The sequence below is a fragment of the Eupeodes corollae genome, chromosome 1 (assembly GCF_945859685.1).
Source record: "Eupeodes corollae chromosome 1, idEupCoro1.1, whole genome shotgun sequence".
NCBI lineage: Eukaryota > Metazoa > Arthropoda > Insecta > Diptera > Syrphidae > Eupeodes > Eupeodes corollae.
In genome coordinates this window covers 268,277,848-268,292,991 of record NC_079147.1, presented here as the reverse complement: position 1 = coordinate 268,292,991, position 15,144 = coordinate 268,277,848, and the positions used below count along the sequence as shown (strand labels likewise).

The window sequence follows — 15,144 nt, the reverse complement described above, 5'->3', positions numbered from 1 at the left end:
ATTTTTAAATAATTATAATTTGAGGAGTAAATATGGTAGTTGTTAGGTAGATAAATAATTAATCCGGAGTATAAATTTAAACAAATTTTCTTTCACTTTTTTCGTATTCACCAAAATTAGCTTTTTTCATTCGATCACGAATTTGCATACTCTCAACTCGTTTCTTATCAATTGAGTTTTTCGACAAAATAAATGCATATACACCCGAAAATGTTATTAAACTCCTATTTGGGAAAAAATATAGATATTATTGAATAATTTTATACAAACTTAGAGTTTTTAACTTACCAACCAACAGCGATTTTACCGAAATTTCCTAACCCTTTCATTCCTTTTCTTCATACATACAAAATTTCAGAGAGAAACTTCGTTTTAACCTCAAAAACATGAGATAAATGTCAGTGTCATTTGATAATTGTTGGCTTTCTTATATTTTAACTTAATATATTGTTGAAATTTTTGTGATTCATTACGAGATGCCGCTGAGCACTGCCAAGAAGAAAAATATAAAAAAAAAATATTTTACATTGAACTTCACACGAAAGAAAATGGAAAAATGGGAAAAATGATGTTTTCATTTAAAGCTACTCTACACGATAACTGAACTGTCTAAATGATTTTAATTTATACCAGTATTCTCATATAAGGTATTTAAAAAAACGAGTATTTTTTAAGAGAAGTCAATTTATGTTTATTTGATTGCAAAACAAACGACAATAGCCAGCCTCCAGGGCTGCTATTGCAGCATTAAATTCTTTTATTTGATTGCAAAAAAAAAACGACACTAGCCGGCTACCAGGGCTGCTATTGCAGCACCATATTCCTTTTTTATCAACACAAAAAAGATCTTTTATAAAATTCAAATCTCCAGTCATTTGTTTAAAAAACATTTTAAAATTGCGAATCTTGTGAACAGAAAACGTTTAGGTAACTTTTCTTGCGAATCTGCTAGCCAAAAAAAAAATCAAAAAATCCCCAAATCCCCAAATCCTCACATCACCAACTTTACCCAGAAGTTATTTTCGAATTTTAAAAATATCAATGCATTGTTGAATCGTGTATCAAGTTTTGTTTTAGTTGCATTGTAGGTTTTAATTGTCTAATATCAAATAAAAACAGCTTACAAATGTAGAATATTGTATTGATTGATATGTAATTTCAAGATAAAATTTACATTACATTAACTACTAACATCAAACATGAAGAACAACATTTTTATCTTCGTTATACCAATATGAAATGCAATGAAAAGGTAACACAGTGAACCAAATTTCAATTCAGTCATGTCTACTTTACTAAAAATGTCCAGAAATCACTCCGAATCCATTCGCAATTCATTCATCTGATTCTTTGAGAGGCATGAATATATTCAATAGTAAATCATTAATAAATACATAGTTATGTTTTCCCTAAAGTAGCAATACTTGAAATATCAAGCACTAAACAAACTGTCAAAATATCCAGAACAGTCACATAATAATTGGGAACGCCTAGATTTTGAGATAGATATCAATATTCCGAAAAAACTTCCCAATGTCAGGATCCGGCAAAAAAAATCTCTCGTATTTTTAAACGTTTGTATTTAAAGCTATTTATAGATAAAATGGTATTCCAGGTATAGATAGAGAGAGAGAACTTAAATCAGCTTACTAGGAACCACAAAGAAGTCTGGTTCGAATTAAAAAAATGCAATACATTTTTTCTGTTAGATTGTTTATTTATTTGTCATTGCCTTTTAATGTATGGGAGATCTTTTTGCCGGACCCGACGTGAACTTAACTGTTATTGTAAATAAATGTTCCCTATTAACGATTGAAGTGATTATCAAAAAAATAGAAAAACTAAAAATAACACAAACAAACAGCGTAGAAATATAACGTAATAAACTCATAATACAAATATACAAACTGCTGTCGCAATTCCCAATTATGAAACGTGTATCTGCATAAATTATTAATTGTTAATGCAACAGTAATTTCTTAAAAAACTATGCTTCTGCAAGCTTTAAAAATGGTTATGCAAATTTGAAAAAAGCATTCCTATTCGATTAGTACAAAAAAAGCTTTCTTTTGTTAATATATACACCAAACTTTTGATTGTTAATTTCTTTTCTTTAAGATTTTCCAAATTCTGAAAATGGTTCTCCAAATTATTCCAATATTTTCCAAATTATTTGCATTTAAAAGTTCCAATTACCGAATTAGTGGTGCGAACTATATGGCCGTGTTATTGTGCCCAATAAAAGTTTGATTTCTTTTATTGGATCTATAAAACAATACAATTTTATTTATTAATGAAACAAAATAATACAAATGTTCAAATCTCCATACCCAAAAATCGTTTGTTTTTTTTGTTTTAAATGTAACATTCAACTCATCTTGACAAAGGCAGCATAAATTTAAACCTACTTATCCAGAGTGACTTTCCTTAACCGCAGCACGAATTTATTTCAGATTTTTATTTACAGTTAGATAGGGGTCTCAATAGAACATGTTTTAAATATTGAGGCGATGAAACACCTTTAAGTTCATATAACAAATTTTCTTCTGCGGTCTTTTTTTTAGCCACTTTACAAACCTAAAACAAGTTTTTTTGAATGGTTAGTACACTGTCCCCTGTACCCCCCCCCCCCTACTAGCATTTTAGGGTTGGGTATTATCTAAAGTGCTTTTTGCATTTGAACCCTAAAATACATCATATCTCTTTTTTCTTTTCTTTCGTTCTATTTCAAAAGCACCTGCCTGGAATTAATTAAAATTTTCTCAAAATGTACGGTAACCATGAAACAAAAGAACAAATGCGGCTCAACTTTCCATTACCGCAGCACCAATTTCGACTCGCGGTTTTTTTTATTCGATAGATATGTGCAAATAAATAATAACTATAGCAATTTTAGAGCGAGGAAACATTTATTTCTATTTTTAATTAATTTTTAAAGTTCACTTTTTTCCATACAAAACACACAAAAATGGTTGATTTTGACATTTCTTCCCTGTTTTTTGTTCAGTATTGCCATACTTGTTTTTTTTTTTTCTTTGTAATTTCTTTTATTTTAGTGCTCAAATGGAAAAGTACTTTGCATATACCCAAACTCGCACCCACCCCAAATCCTATAGTGACCCCAAGCAGGTGGGTTGCAGGGGGCAGCATGCCCCACCTTACATACCTAGTTGTTAGTACGCCGTGCTATCAATTAAAAAAAACTTGTTTTAGGCTCAAAAAATGCAATACAAAAAAAGTACGTTTAAGTCAGAAAAAGAAAATATTTTTTTTTATGACTTAAAGTTGTTTCCTCGCCCTAATATTTTAAACATGTTCTATTGAGACCCCTACCTAACTGTACAAAAAAAATCAGAAGGAAATTCGTGCTGCGGTAATGGAAAGTCGCCCCGAAAGTTGAACCATGCACCCACTTATACGCCATGCTAGTTTAAAAATTTAAACAAAAGAAAATGAATTAAACATTTTAAGGCAATTCGCACATAGCCGAACGTGCAAAACAAAAACATCCAAATTAATTTAAGTGCGTATGCAAAATGCACATTTTTCATGTACATTTGTAACTTACCCGACAGCACTGCACAACAACAATTCATTCTCCATCCTCATTCACTCGGTATCCACACTCGATGAACCGATGAACAGATGAATAAATGAACAATCTACGATCTCTACAACTTTTTTTTTTAATTCCATCCGCCACCAGAAAAATAGGGAAAGAAAAGTCAAACAACATACAAAATAGACATATGCCATGTCATTTTTCTGCCAAAAACTATTTTATTTTTCACTTTATAGACACAATTTTCTATAAAATATATCAAACCAAGTGCTAACCAATTGAAAATGCCATCGAAAAAGAAAAAATACAATGCTCGATTTCCGGCGGTAAGTTTAAACAAACAAATTTTGTATCAATTTTCGTGAGACACCAAAATAAAACTCTCGTCGCCGTCGTCGTCGTCGTTGTCGTCCGAAGTTTGTATCATGATGCCATTTGTGCTGAATTAATCCAACTCTTATCCATCCCAACGAAAACGAAGGCGGCGTTTGGGGAAATGTGTAATCAAAGTTTTTTTTCTTTTTGTGATTTTCCCTTTTTTTGTGATCAAACATTGAATTTTAATTAATTGCAAATCGCAAATAAATGAATTAAAATTCAAAACAAACTATAATAGCTTTGTTATTCCCTTTTGTGTTTCTTTGGTGTTTCTGTTTAGCATAATATTTTTTAATATGATAAAAATAATTGTGGAGGCAGGTGCTTTAACATTTTTTGGAAATAATAAATACATTTCTGTTTCTTTCAGGGAAGAATAAAAAAGATAATGCAGAGTGACGAGGAAATTGGAAAAGTGGCGCAAGCAGTTCCAGTTATAATCTATATCCTTTTTAAAGCTATGTTGACTTAAAACCAAACTATCGTTTTGGTATACTCAATCTATCTAATACCTAGCAACATATATTTAACTCGTGAATGTTTTTCCTTTATAAAATAGTGTTTCTATTTGTTTGCTCAAAATGTGGAGGTGTCATTTATCCTAGAGTTTAAAAGTTTATTAATTTTTAAGTAAAATATCTTCCAAATTTGAATCTAAACCTCTTGTCGCTTGTGATAATAGATTATGATTGAAATTAAGAGTATTCTGCTCAACGCTTCAAAATATTGTTATCTCAGTTAATAAGTTTAAGTCAGGAAATTATAATAATTTTTTTGTTCAGTTTTTAAGTTCAATTGTGTCAGCTAAAGTGAAAAAAAAAACCAACCAAGCAGATAAGAATTAGTTTCTGAAATTAAAGTCTTTTAGATAGGTAGTATAGCAGGTAGGGTAGGTGTACCAGTACCCAGTTTTCAGACACTTTTGAAATCAGTCTTAAATTCTTTGTCCGAATGGTTTCCCCGCTATTGTTCTGAAGAGGTGTTCTTTAACGTCGGCAAAACCTCTGCGTAAGTTTTTCCATCTTTTCTACTCTACGAGTCCCTTTCCGAGCGAATGGAAAACAGCATTTGTCTGTCCCTAAAAAAGGCGAATCCTGCTCCCCCTCCAACTTTTGTCTAATAGCACTCACATCACTTCTTTCCAAGATCATGGAAACTACTCGTATTATTCATTAGAATCTTAAGAAATATCTCGAAGAACAGAAGCTTCTTAATTACCGGCAGTATGTCTTTTGTAGCAATAGGTCCACTGGTTTCTCTCACCTAACACTGGAACAAATATTTACATCGTTTTGGAGAGAGTAAGATTATTGCACTTTATATTTCAAAAGCATTTGATAGCATTTGGGATCAATCTCTCTTATCGAAAATGCGTTCTTGTGGTTCTGATGAATTTCTACTTCTTTGGATTATCAACTATTTTTCTAACCTTTGAATACAAGTTGTATTGAATTGTTTCAAATCTCCCCAAGGCCTCCATTTGTTTTGCTTTTATTATAAATGATCACTTGTCTGCTACTTCTAATTCATTAAACTATTTCGGTAAATAAAGTTCTCTTTATCATTCCATACTCGTTTCTAGATTAACATCTTTGCCCTTCGGATGTAGGACGTATGTAAATGGCAGTGTATGTTATGTTCATTAAATTCCGATCTCGACAGCATTGTCCAATTGGGAATAATTATTACAATTTAATGCTTCAAAAACTCGGAGCTGTATCCTATCGTTAAAGAGTTGCACTTGCATCCAGGAAACTAATTAACTTTAAGTAATCGTAATTTGTGTCACAGATCACCTCTTATGGAATGATCACATATTCGACATTACCAAAAATGCTGCTAGGTGCTTCGGATTTCTCCGAAGATGCAAGAAATGTTTACCCCTTCTGATCTGGCTGTGATTTGGAAAGCCTTCATTTGTCCAAAACTTGATATAACTCGCATATTTAAGCAGATACCCCAAAAGCAAGCTTTTAGATAGGATCCAAAAAGAGCTTTGAAATTGATAGACGATATTATTTTAACCCACTAATGCCTTTTGTTCTTTTGCAGATTATTTCATCGGGAATGTAGAATTATTACTCTGTTTTGCCCTATCATTTTTTATATTCGAAACTTTAAGACCAATGTATACCGGTTTCTCCTCTTAAATCCTTCCCTATGTTCCTAACATTCACACTATGTTTAAACGTAAACATGTTAAGGGTATTAATAACCTCTTGAACGGCCTGTAAACTATTAAAAAAAATAAGATTTTAAACACTAGAGATAACACTTTTTTATTTCGGTTCCAAAGTTAAATCTTTGTAATTCCAAAAACAACTAAGGCAAATGGAATTTTGTTTTGCCTTTGGAAATCTTTAGACATAGATTCAAGAGCTGCCCATCTGCTGTTTGTGATTTCAATGAAACTTTGCTAAATGTCTTAATTTACTTGTTCTATTGGCCTGTATATCATTGATATACGTTCTGGCGAATTCGTCTGTCTTTTCACTACCGTCACTGACACAGTGTCATGGGACCTAACAGAGGATAACCATCTATAAATATGTCTAATATGTCTGTGCATTTGTCTTCCAAATTGTGGGAAGAAAGATCTTTAGCAGAAATCGCCAGTACTTCTGCTTGAAAGACACTTCATTAATATGGAAGATTTATTGATCTTGCTAGGGGAGGATCACATGAAAAGATACCGAACCGGAAGGCCCAGTTTTCCATCTAGCAATGTCTATGATAATACTGGTCTTTATGTTCCTTTGACCAAAGGAAGCCATTTTTCAGTCATTAAACTGTATGCAAGAATATATCGAAAGGGACTACGGCACTTGTATTACCTATACATGCAATTCTTTCAATTTTTTGCATATTTTTAAGATTAGTAATCCTCTTAAGGGTCGGCCACCATGATCTGGCCTTACAATGGCAGTACATCCACAGAATGGTTTTAGGGCTTGGACCCTATCTCCTACCAAAAATTCTGCTGAAGTTATAAAAGGCAACTGAGGCTTTTCTCTCTATTTCTTGGATGTTTGTATTTTCAGTTTAATTTACGACCGAGAACCAGTCTAAGATATTTAGTCGTATCAGTAATGTGTAAGAAAACACAATAATTGTAGGGCAGTTCATAATTGGAACGTTTCGTTTTCTCTTAAATCAGTTCTGTCATAAGTGGATTGACTTTTTAAGTTCACACTTACCAGCCCAATTACTGAGCATATTAAGAGCTAATTGTACAAGTTCACAAGTTATAGCTATTATAATTAAACAATTAAATTGATTTCAGCTTATTTGTATATTTAACCTGCAGACAATAATAAAGTAACAGCTCAACTCCATGCGATAGACAAATCATCTGGGAACGCTATCAAAAACTTCGAACCTTTGTTTAAGTAACCCCAATTTTATGTTTATCATGAAGTTAAATTAGCAACACACTTTATATTATCAAATAAATCAAAACAGCTTTTAACGCTTTCTAACGAAATCCCTTTTAACACCGGAACAAATTAGAGCCCAATTGATGATGGATTACAAGAAAGTCATTCAAGAAAAAAAACTTGAATAAAAGCTTTGCTAAGCGTAACAAAATTTTAATCAAAGACATCAGTTCTTCGGAAGACATCTTTATAAAAGTCCGTATTTTTGGAATTTGATGACTTGAAGAAGAATCCAAATTTTGTTTGAAAATGATAGAAGACCTTACGTCAGACATCATTTACTAAACAATTGCACTCTTAATACATTAAATAGACGGTTAGACACGTCGGGTCAGTGATAGGCTTGGGATGTTTATGGGGTCGGTCATATGACTGTGAAATCTTAAGAAACAATCTGGACACCCATTTAGAAATCGATAATGTTAATGATTTACAATTATATTGGATATTTAAACAAGATAACGACCAGAAGCGGATAGTGAAATGTTGGCGAAAACCCATGAATTAACATTGACACTCACTCTGAAAATGACTTCTTCGCGCTTGTAGGAAGTGTGTCAAAAAAATATGCAGAAAGAATACGACAAAAAATTGGTTCATCGGAACACAACTGAAGATTCATTTGCTCGAAAGAAGGAAATGTCATACATGAGAACCCTATTTTGATTTCTAAATACATTAGAATTTCCAAAGTCTTATTCGAAATCCATTTGCCATTCAGGAAAGTTAAGTAATCGAATAGGATACAAATTATGAAAAAACAAAAACAACTTATGGGATTTTTCATGGGTACATTTAGATTTCCTACAAAAATTGTTTTTTTTTTCGTGGTGCATGGAACAAAATTAGATTTGCTCTTTTGTTTGTCATTGTATTATTTTTGTTTGTAACTTTGTTTACGTGGTATGGAGTGCGGTAGAGGTATCAAATTCCAAGCTAAATAAAAATTGTCTTAGTATTTGCGCAAAGGGTTAAATCTGCCGAAAAATCTAGATCTGCAGATTTGATCTTAAATCAAAAATAAATCAATTTTGTTTTGACAGACCTAGATCAAAAATAAATTGATTTGTTTTGCCCATGGATTAATTTATTCTTTACGGTTATTGCGTAGGCCTGTCATATCAGATGTTTGGTTTCAAACCTTGCCTGTGCTAATCAAAATTAGATTTTTTTTACACCGGTAATACTTTTCAAAACAGAGGTTTCGAATCAGCATCAACACTTTTAGTCCTCTCTATTTCTGTCATAATTCGCTAGCTGGGAATGGTTTAGAGTTGCAAGTCATTAGACCCTACGAAATGTAGCGCCGCAAAACTTGGTTGTAATAATGATAAAGGTTTTGTAATATATAACATTTAGAAACACTGAATTTATATTTAATTCAAAGCACGAAAATATTTAAAATGAAGATGAGGGAAGTAGCTTTAAGGTTTCTTATTTAACTTGTTATTTTTTTGAAGAGGTTTAATTATTAACAATATTTGAATATCATTTGTTTGATTGACTCATCTTTGATTTTTCGCTATCTGACAGTTAAGTAAGCTTAAACAATTGAATTTGATTTTTATAACGAATATCAAAGATTTAAAGAAACAATTTTAGGAAAATTTCGCAAATCATTCTATGAATGGAAAGATTTAAAAGAATCAGCAGAATAGGGTAACTAGCCCGTAGAAAGCATTTAAAGTTGTATAAGTAGCATTTTGAGCAATAAACAAATATTTCTATAATTTATTTAATTTTTCTTAAACAAAGCTAAACAAAGACCTTTATACCTACAATTAAAATATTTAATAGTTATAAAATTTGGATATCATGAAAAGTGCTGCCAAATGTCTCGGATTCGATGACAGTATTTTACTAAAGCTATAATAATTTGTTTGTTGTAGTTGTATTCGAAGAGGCCTGTTTCAAGGCCATGCACATAGTTGTAAAGTGTTAAAGATAGGTACTAGGTAGGTTCTTTAAAAAAAATAGTTATCTAAGCACGCAAGACCATATTTATATTTCACTTCCTTATACAGTTTATTTGTATAAATAATCTTTTTTTAATTTACCAAATAATATTTTCCTTAACTGTTGCTTTTAAAAATATACCTAGAACATTGGAGCTCTTTGTGGAATCATTGCTAACGAAGACATTAAAAATTACCAATTCACGCAATGCCAAAACACTATCACCCTCCCACATGAAACAATGCATTATGGCTGAAAATCGCTTTGATTTTCTGCGTGAACTAGTAAAAAATATCCCAGACATAAGTGTAGCCGAAGAAGCAGTAAGCAATGATAGCTCACCAGAAGCCACTACAATCGATCCATCGGATATGCCGTATGATTTAAGTATGCCATCCACAAGCAACTGCAACGCGGCCGCCGAGATAATACAAAAAATACACCCAACCAATGGCGGTGGAGGCGCTTCGTGTGTAATACGAAATAATGGGGTAACAAGAAGTTGTGGAACAACAGTGGTGGCAAATACGTTCAAATCAACTCCGCCAGGGTTAAATAATAATTGTACTGCCTCTGAAGAGAACCGAGATAAGTTGAAACGCCAATGGGATGCTATTGGGCGTAGTATTAGTCAAATACAAGACAAACAACCTGTAAGCACGCCACCAAAACTCCATCGAACAGATTCAGCTCCAGCAGCAATAGCACGAGCCCAACAACAATTTTCAACAACAAAAACATCAGTAAAAGTCCAGCAAAATCAACAACAACAGGAACAAGAACATCACGACCAACCAAATCAACAAACTCTACCAACAGATCTCCGCCGTCTAAGACACCAAGCTAAATCTGTACCAGGAAATAATTGTACAGATACGACAGCACCAACAACCAAAGCAGAGTCGTACATAAATCAAACAAACAAACCGGTCATCCCTGCGCCCATTGTCAGCATCGACTTCTGCAATAAGCCAGTTATTAAAATAGATTATAGTAATTTAGCTTTACATACCAACATTTCAGACACTAATTATTCAGAGTCACTATCTTCTTCATCGTCCTCACCGACCGTAGAACAACCTAATAAGAGTGTTATTGATAAAGCACTAGCCAAGCTTCAAACGCCGACCATAACAGCACCTGAGAGTCCAGTCATAAATATAGATCTTTCCAATATAGTAACAAGTGGAACGTTCACAACGTCTACACTACCCAGTGTAATAAGTCCGGTTTCATTACCAACAACGTCACCAATTGCAGCATCAGCAGCAGTCACAACAAATAAAAACTCATATTTAGAATTGGACGAAGATTATGACAATATTTAAAGATAAGTTCATGAAAAATTTTAAATTAAATAAATAAAAAAACGAAAAACTTAAAATGATGCATAATCATTATTTTTCATAAAAATAATTAATTATATTATTGTAATTAAAAGAAATTAAGAAATTAAAGTAAAAAAAAAAACAAAAGAAAAAAAAAAGAGCCTTGTAAAAATGTTCGATGAAACAATAATTGAAAGTTGTTGTTAAGATCGTTTAAAACAAATAAAGAAATAGAAATTAAATGTGATTTCTTTTCTTTAAGTATGATTTTTATGGGCGTCAGGAAGAGCTTTATATTCAAATACCGCATACAGTTTTTTCTCATTTAAATATTTAAAGGTACATTTTACCGCAACAAAAACCAGCCTTTGGTTCTTTTCTTTTCCCTAGTTGTGGCTGCAAAATATCGGCAAAGTTGAGGGCAACCATGGTCTTATCGGGCACAGGTGTACCTAGCCTTCATTTTGCAAAAGCAGGTGGTCGAGAACGAGTTCTTTCGACAAGGTCGAAAATGCCGGCGGATGAGACAGTCGGACCCTTACTTCAACAACAACAACAACATATTTCAATTTAAACGTTTAACTAGTAACGTAGATTTTCTTAATCGTTTTGTAAAAAATGGGCTTTTAACGTTGCGTTTTTAATTTAATTTAACGTAATGGTTGGTACGAAATTCACACCTCGAACCTTGTGCGTAATAAGTAGTAATAGGAAAATGCCTAGAAGACTCTTCTTGTCGATTTTTGTTTTTCTTTTATTTTCCTCGAAAAATAAGAAGCTGAGAAAGGGGCTTAACTCGTCCATTACGTTTCGGCAAGTTTTGGAAACTCAACGAACAACTTGTCGAAACCGTGATTGTGTGTGTGAAAGTAAAGTTTCGCTGAGAGTCAAACACTGCGGCTTTCCTGATGAGCGTAAAGCTTGCAGGTAGCCGTGATGCCATGACCGACAATCACGAAAACGAATGTTTTTGTTGGAGGAATGTGTGTGTGAATGGAATGGACGAGGGAGGAAAAATATAGATGGGAACTAGCTTGGAAGGCACTCTTAAAAAAACCTTGCAAGCGATAAGTGATAGAGAAGGAAAAGTTCGAGGAATTTTGAAAGGAGAAAGAAAAATCGAGGAGAAGGATAAAAGGTCAGGAAATCGAGGAAATTAACAAGAAAAATTAAGATTCGAGGATGGAGGTGTGAGAATCGGGAATAAGAGGATAAATACGAGAAAAAAAAAGATAAGTAGTTTGTTTCTTTATTTATTTGTTCTTTTCGAATATATGTATATTTTTTTTTGAGACGCATCCGGTATTAAAAGCCCAATTTTTTTTGTTTGCTATTTTCTTTTACCATTTGCTTTGTTTTTTATTTCAATTCTTGTAATTTGTTAATTTTTATTTGGAATACATTTCAATCCCACGGTTTCCCAAAAAAATACATTTTAATTAAAAAAACTAACGTTCATTGTGTCTTTTTTTTAATCGCTTCACCCATCACAAAGTTTTGGAATTTTAATTGCAACGTACCACACTGTAGGTACTTGCAATAATATATTTCCAAATTGTAGCAATTCGATTGAGTTTATAAATCAATCAAAATTGTTACAATTTATAAAAATAATTCTTCCAAAAGAACCCAACCCAGCTTAACAGCCGCGGTTACAGCTTCGCCAACGAGCTGTATTGTCGCACTTTTTTTGTTTGAGTTGATAAGTTCCTCGCTACGCAGCCGCCGTCGTCGGTTTAGTTTGCTTTGTAATAATTTGTTCAAAATAATAATAAATAATCTTAAAAACCCTTCACTCGCGAATAATAAAAAGTGTTACAAATTGGCGCCCAACGTGGGGCGTTGGGCATTATTTCTAAAGAATCGACATATAGTAGGTTATATATTGCACTAGTATTGTTTTACAATGAAACTTCAGAATAAAACATAGCTTACAGTTTGTAATCCTCCAGAATTGTTAGATCCCAAGATAAAAATATTTTAATCCTTATCCTTCATATGGATAGCAAATCGAACTTTCGGTTGAAAACGAGCATTTTTGAAACCACTCATTTCACGAATCCTATTTCAATGTTTCACTTTAAAAGCTAAATTGTTTGACTAAAGAGATTCATCGAAAATGTCCTTTAAATAATGTGTAAGGCACAGTTAACAAGAAACTTATGTTTTCATCTTACATTTCTCGATTTTTAAGGATTTCCATATAAAAATATCTACACTATCTGTAAGTTATTTTCTTGAAAACTTAACGGGGATTTCGAAAATGATCATTTTTTTACAATGTATTATAGATTAGTTATATTTTCATAACATTGGACATATATAAACTTCAAAAAGATTTTACAAAAAATGAGTACTGCTGGTTTAAAATTCAATTCATTTGCAATCAACGGGCAGGTTCAGGCGATAAAAGGACTTGAAAGTTAGGCAAGTTTCTAATATCTGATTGACCAGCTGCCAAAAATTTGCCTTCCAATTAACGCAATTTTATTGCAAAGTTTACTGGAAAGGTAGTCAAGGAAAATCTCCCTACCTATCAAGTCAAGTCTACTTCTGTCAAAATAATAGTTGATAATGATTTTTCATTCAACTAAAAGCTGAACATTGTTACGCTATGATTTATTTATTTTCTGCACAGCTTCATTAAATATTTTGTGCAAAAAGGTTTCTTTTCAATTTGGAAAACAAATAAATAATATTACTTTTCAATACAAAATACAAATCTTGATGGACATGCAGCTTGCCTATTGAATTTTTTTAGACAATAATGCGTTTGTTAGTTTTTTTAATATGAACTTAAAGTAGAGGTTTGCGAAATAAAGTTCTCAATTTGAAACTCATGACATTTTAAAAACTAACTAGTTGCCTTGGTCAAAATACACAATGTAGTTGACTGCAAATGAAGTCCCTTATGTTGTCTGAACCTGCCCAACGTCATTCTTTAAACGTACATTGGTCGCATTCACAAAGATAATGGCTACGAAGTCAAGGGATTCTGATTGGCTAAATCCAACTAAAAAAGTAGTTGAAATTTCCCCTCCGACGTAGTGTAAAAAATTCGGCTACAAAGTTAGTGGAGAATGATTTTGACGTTTCACAATCAGCTGCTCGGTAAACCACACGAATTCAAAATGAAATAAATCGTTCAGTATTTAAATATAATATAAATCATTAAAATTGTGTTTTGATTTTATTAAATTTATAAATACGAAAGATAAGTTAAAGTTATCAAATCAAATTTTGTTCTTATTTTATATAATTGCATTTGTCAATACTATGACATTTCCAGATTGACTAGCTTTGTAGTGTAGTTTTGCATTCACAAAGCTAGTTGAATTTTGACTACGTAGCCACTAGCTTTGTGAATGCGACCATTTTGACCAAGGCAGCTACATAGCTAGTTTTTCAAGTGACATAAATTTAAAACTTGGAACATTACTTCACTTACCTATACCTTCAGTTCATCGTACAAAAATTATCAAAAACATTATTGCCTATAAATCCCTTTTACACAAAACGTTATATGGAGTCGTGCAAAAAATAAATAAATCATAGAGTAATAAAGTTCAGATTGCAGTTGAATAAAAAAAAACATGATCAATTGTCATTTTGACATAAGTTGACTTGACTTGATAGTTAGGGATATTTTTATTTTACTAAATGTCCAGTCAACTTGTCTTCATTGGAAGTCAATTTTTTGGCAGCTGGCCAATCAGATGCTAGAAGCTTACCTTACTTTCTAGTCTACTAAACTTAGTAAGTGACATACATTTGTTATGAAAATTAATTTGTAATAAAATAAGATTGCGGTATTTAATTGACGCTTATACAAAGTAATATAAGTTTGAGTAGCAGTAGCCATTAAGAATGTTGAAAAGTTGAGAATGAGAAAGCATGCCGCTGCAAAGAAATTTTCTTCTGTACGTTTTGAATACTGGGCAGGTTCCAATACAGTGCATGGTATTTTCCAATCAATTTGTATTTCATAATGTACATATTCCATATGTATCTCCTTGGAAGGCTCTTCTATTGATGTTTAGGAGCCCGCAGCGAGCTTTAAAAAGTATGGAAATCATAGCATATCATACATCAAGTTGCAACTAACTGTAAATTCAGTCCAGTGTTTTTCTTTCATTTTCAGGAAGAGAATGGTATGTAAGCTGGGCCATTCAAGTAAAATCATATCAAAAGAAAAATTCAACGAACATCAATGAAAAAGATCCAACCATTTCTTAGGCCAGAAGATATCCTTGTTTATAATGGCTTTCGATAAAATGTTGGGTAATCTATTAGCAGGAAGACTTAGATTTTGTCTTATGAAAGAAAATTGTATCTGGAGGGACGTAAGAAAACCCTTCGGTAAACCTGCTTCAATTTGCAGAGCATAGTTAGGTGCATTATCGGGCAGTAAAAAGCATGTTTTCATGAAGAAGCGCTGCAATTTTTCGACTTGTTTGTATTCGCGGTATCCCCAAACTTGAGC

The 15,144-nt window shown here is 32.5% G+C and overlaps 2 protein-coding genes across 3 annotated transcripts; one reads left to right on the top strand and one right to left on the bottom strand.

Moving 5' to 3' along the window:
- Positions 1–76: 76 nt before the first annotated feature.
- LOC129940498 (uncharacterized) lies at positions 77–438 on the bottom strand. The gene is made up of 2 exons (XM_056048852.1): positions 289–438; positions 77–224 (listed from the first exon to the last, which is right to left on the bottom strand). The coding sequence occupies exons 1-2, from the start codon at positions 327–329 to the stop codon at positions 77–79; spliced, it is 189 nt and encodes a 62-aa protein (XP_055904827.1). The 5' UTR covers positions 330–438.
- Positions 439–3,685: 3,247 nt separating this feature from the next.
- LOC129941772 (mucin-1) lies at positions 3,686–10,903 on the top strand. 2 transcript variants are annotated; one of them, XM_056050498.1, is made up of 3 exons: positions 3,686–3,888; positions 4,311–4,383; positions 9,475–10,903. In XM_056050498.1, the coding sequence occupies exons 1-3, from the start codon at positions 3,847–3,849 to the stop codon at positions 10,659–10,661; spliced, it is 1,302 nt and encodes a 433-aa protein (XP_055906473.1). In that variant the 5' UTR covers positions 3,686–3,846; the 3' UTR covers positions 10,662–10,903. The 2 variants fall into 2 exon arrangements, with proteins under 2 accessions (XP_055906473.1, XP_055906474.1); XM_056050499.1 differs by lacking the exon at positions 3,686–3,888 and adding an exon at positions 3,959–4,062.
- Positions 10,904–15,144: the final 4,241 nt, after the last annotated feature.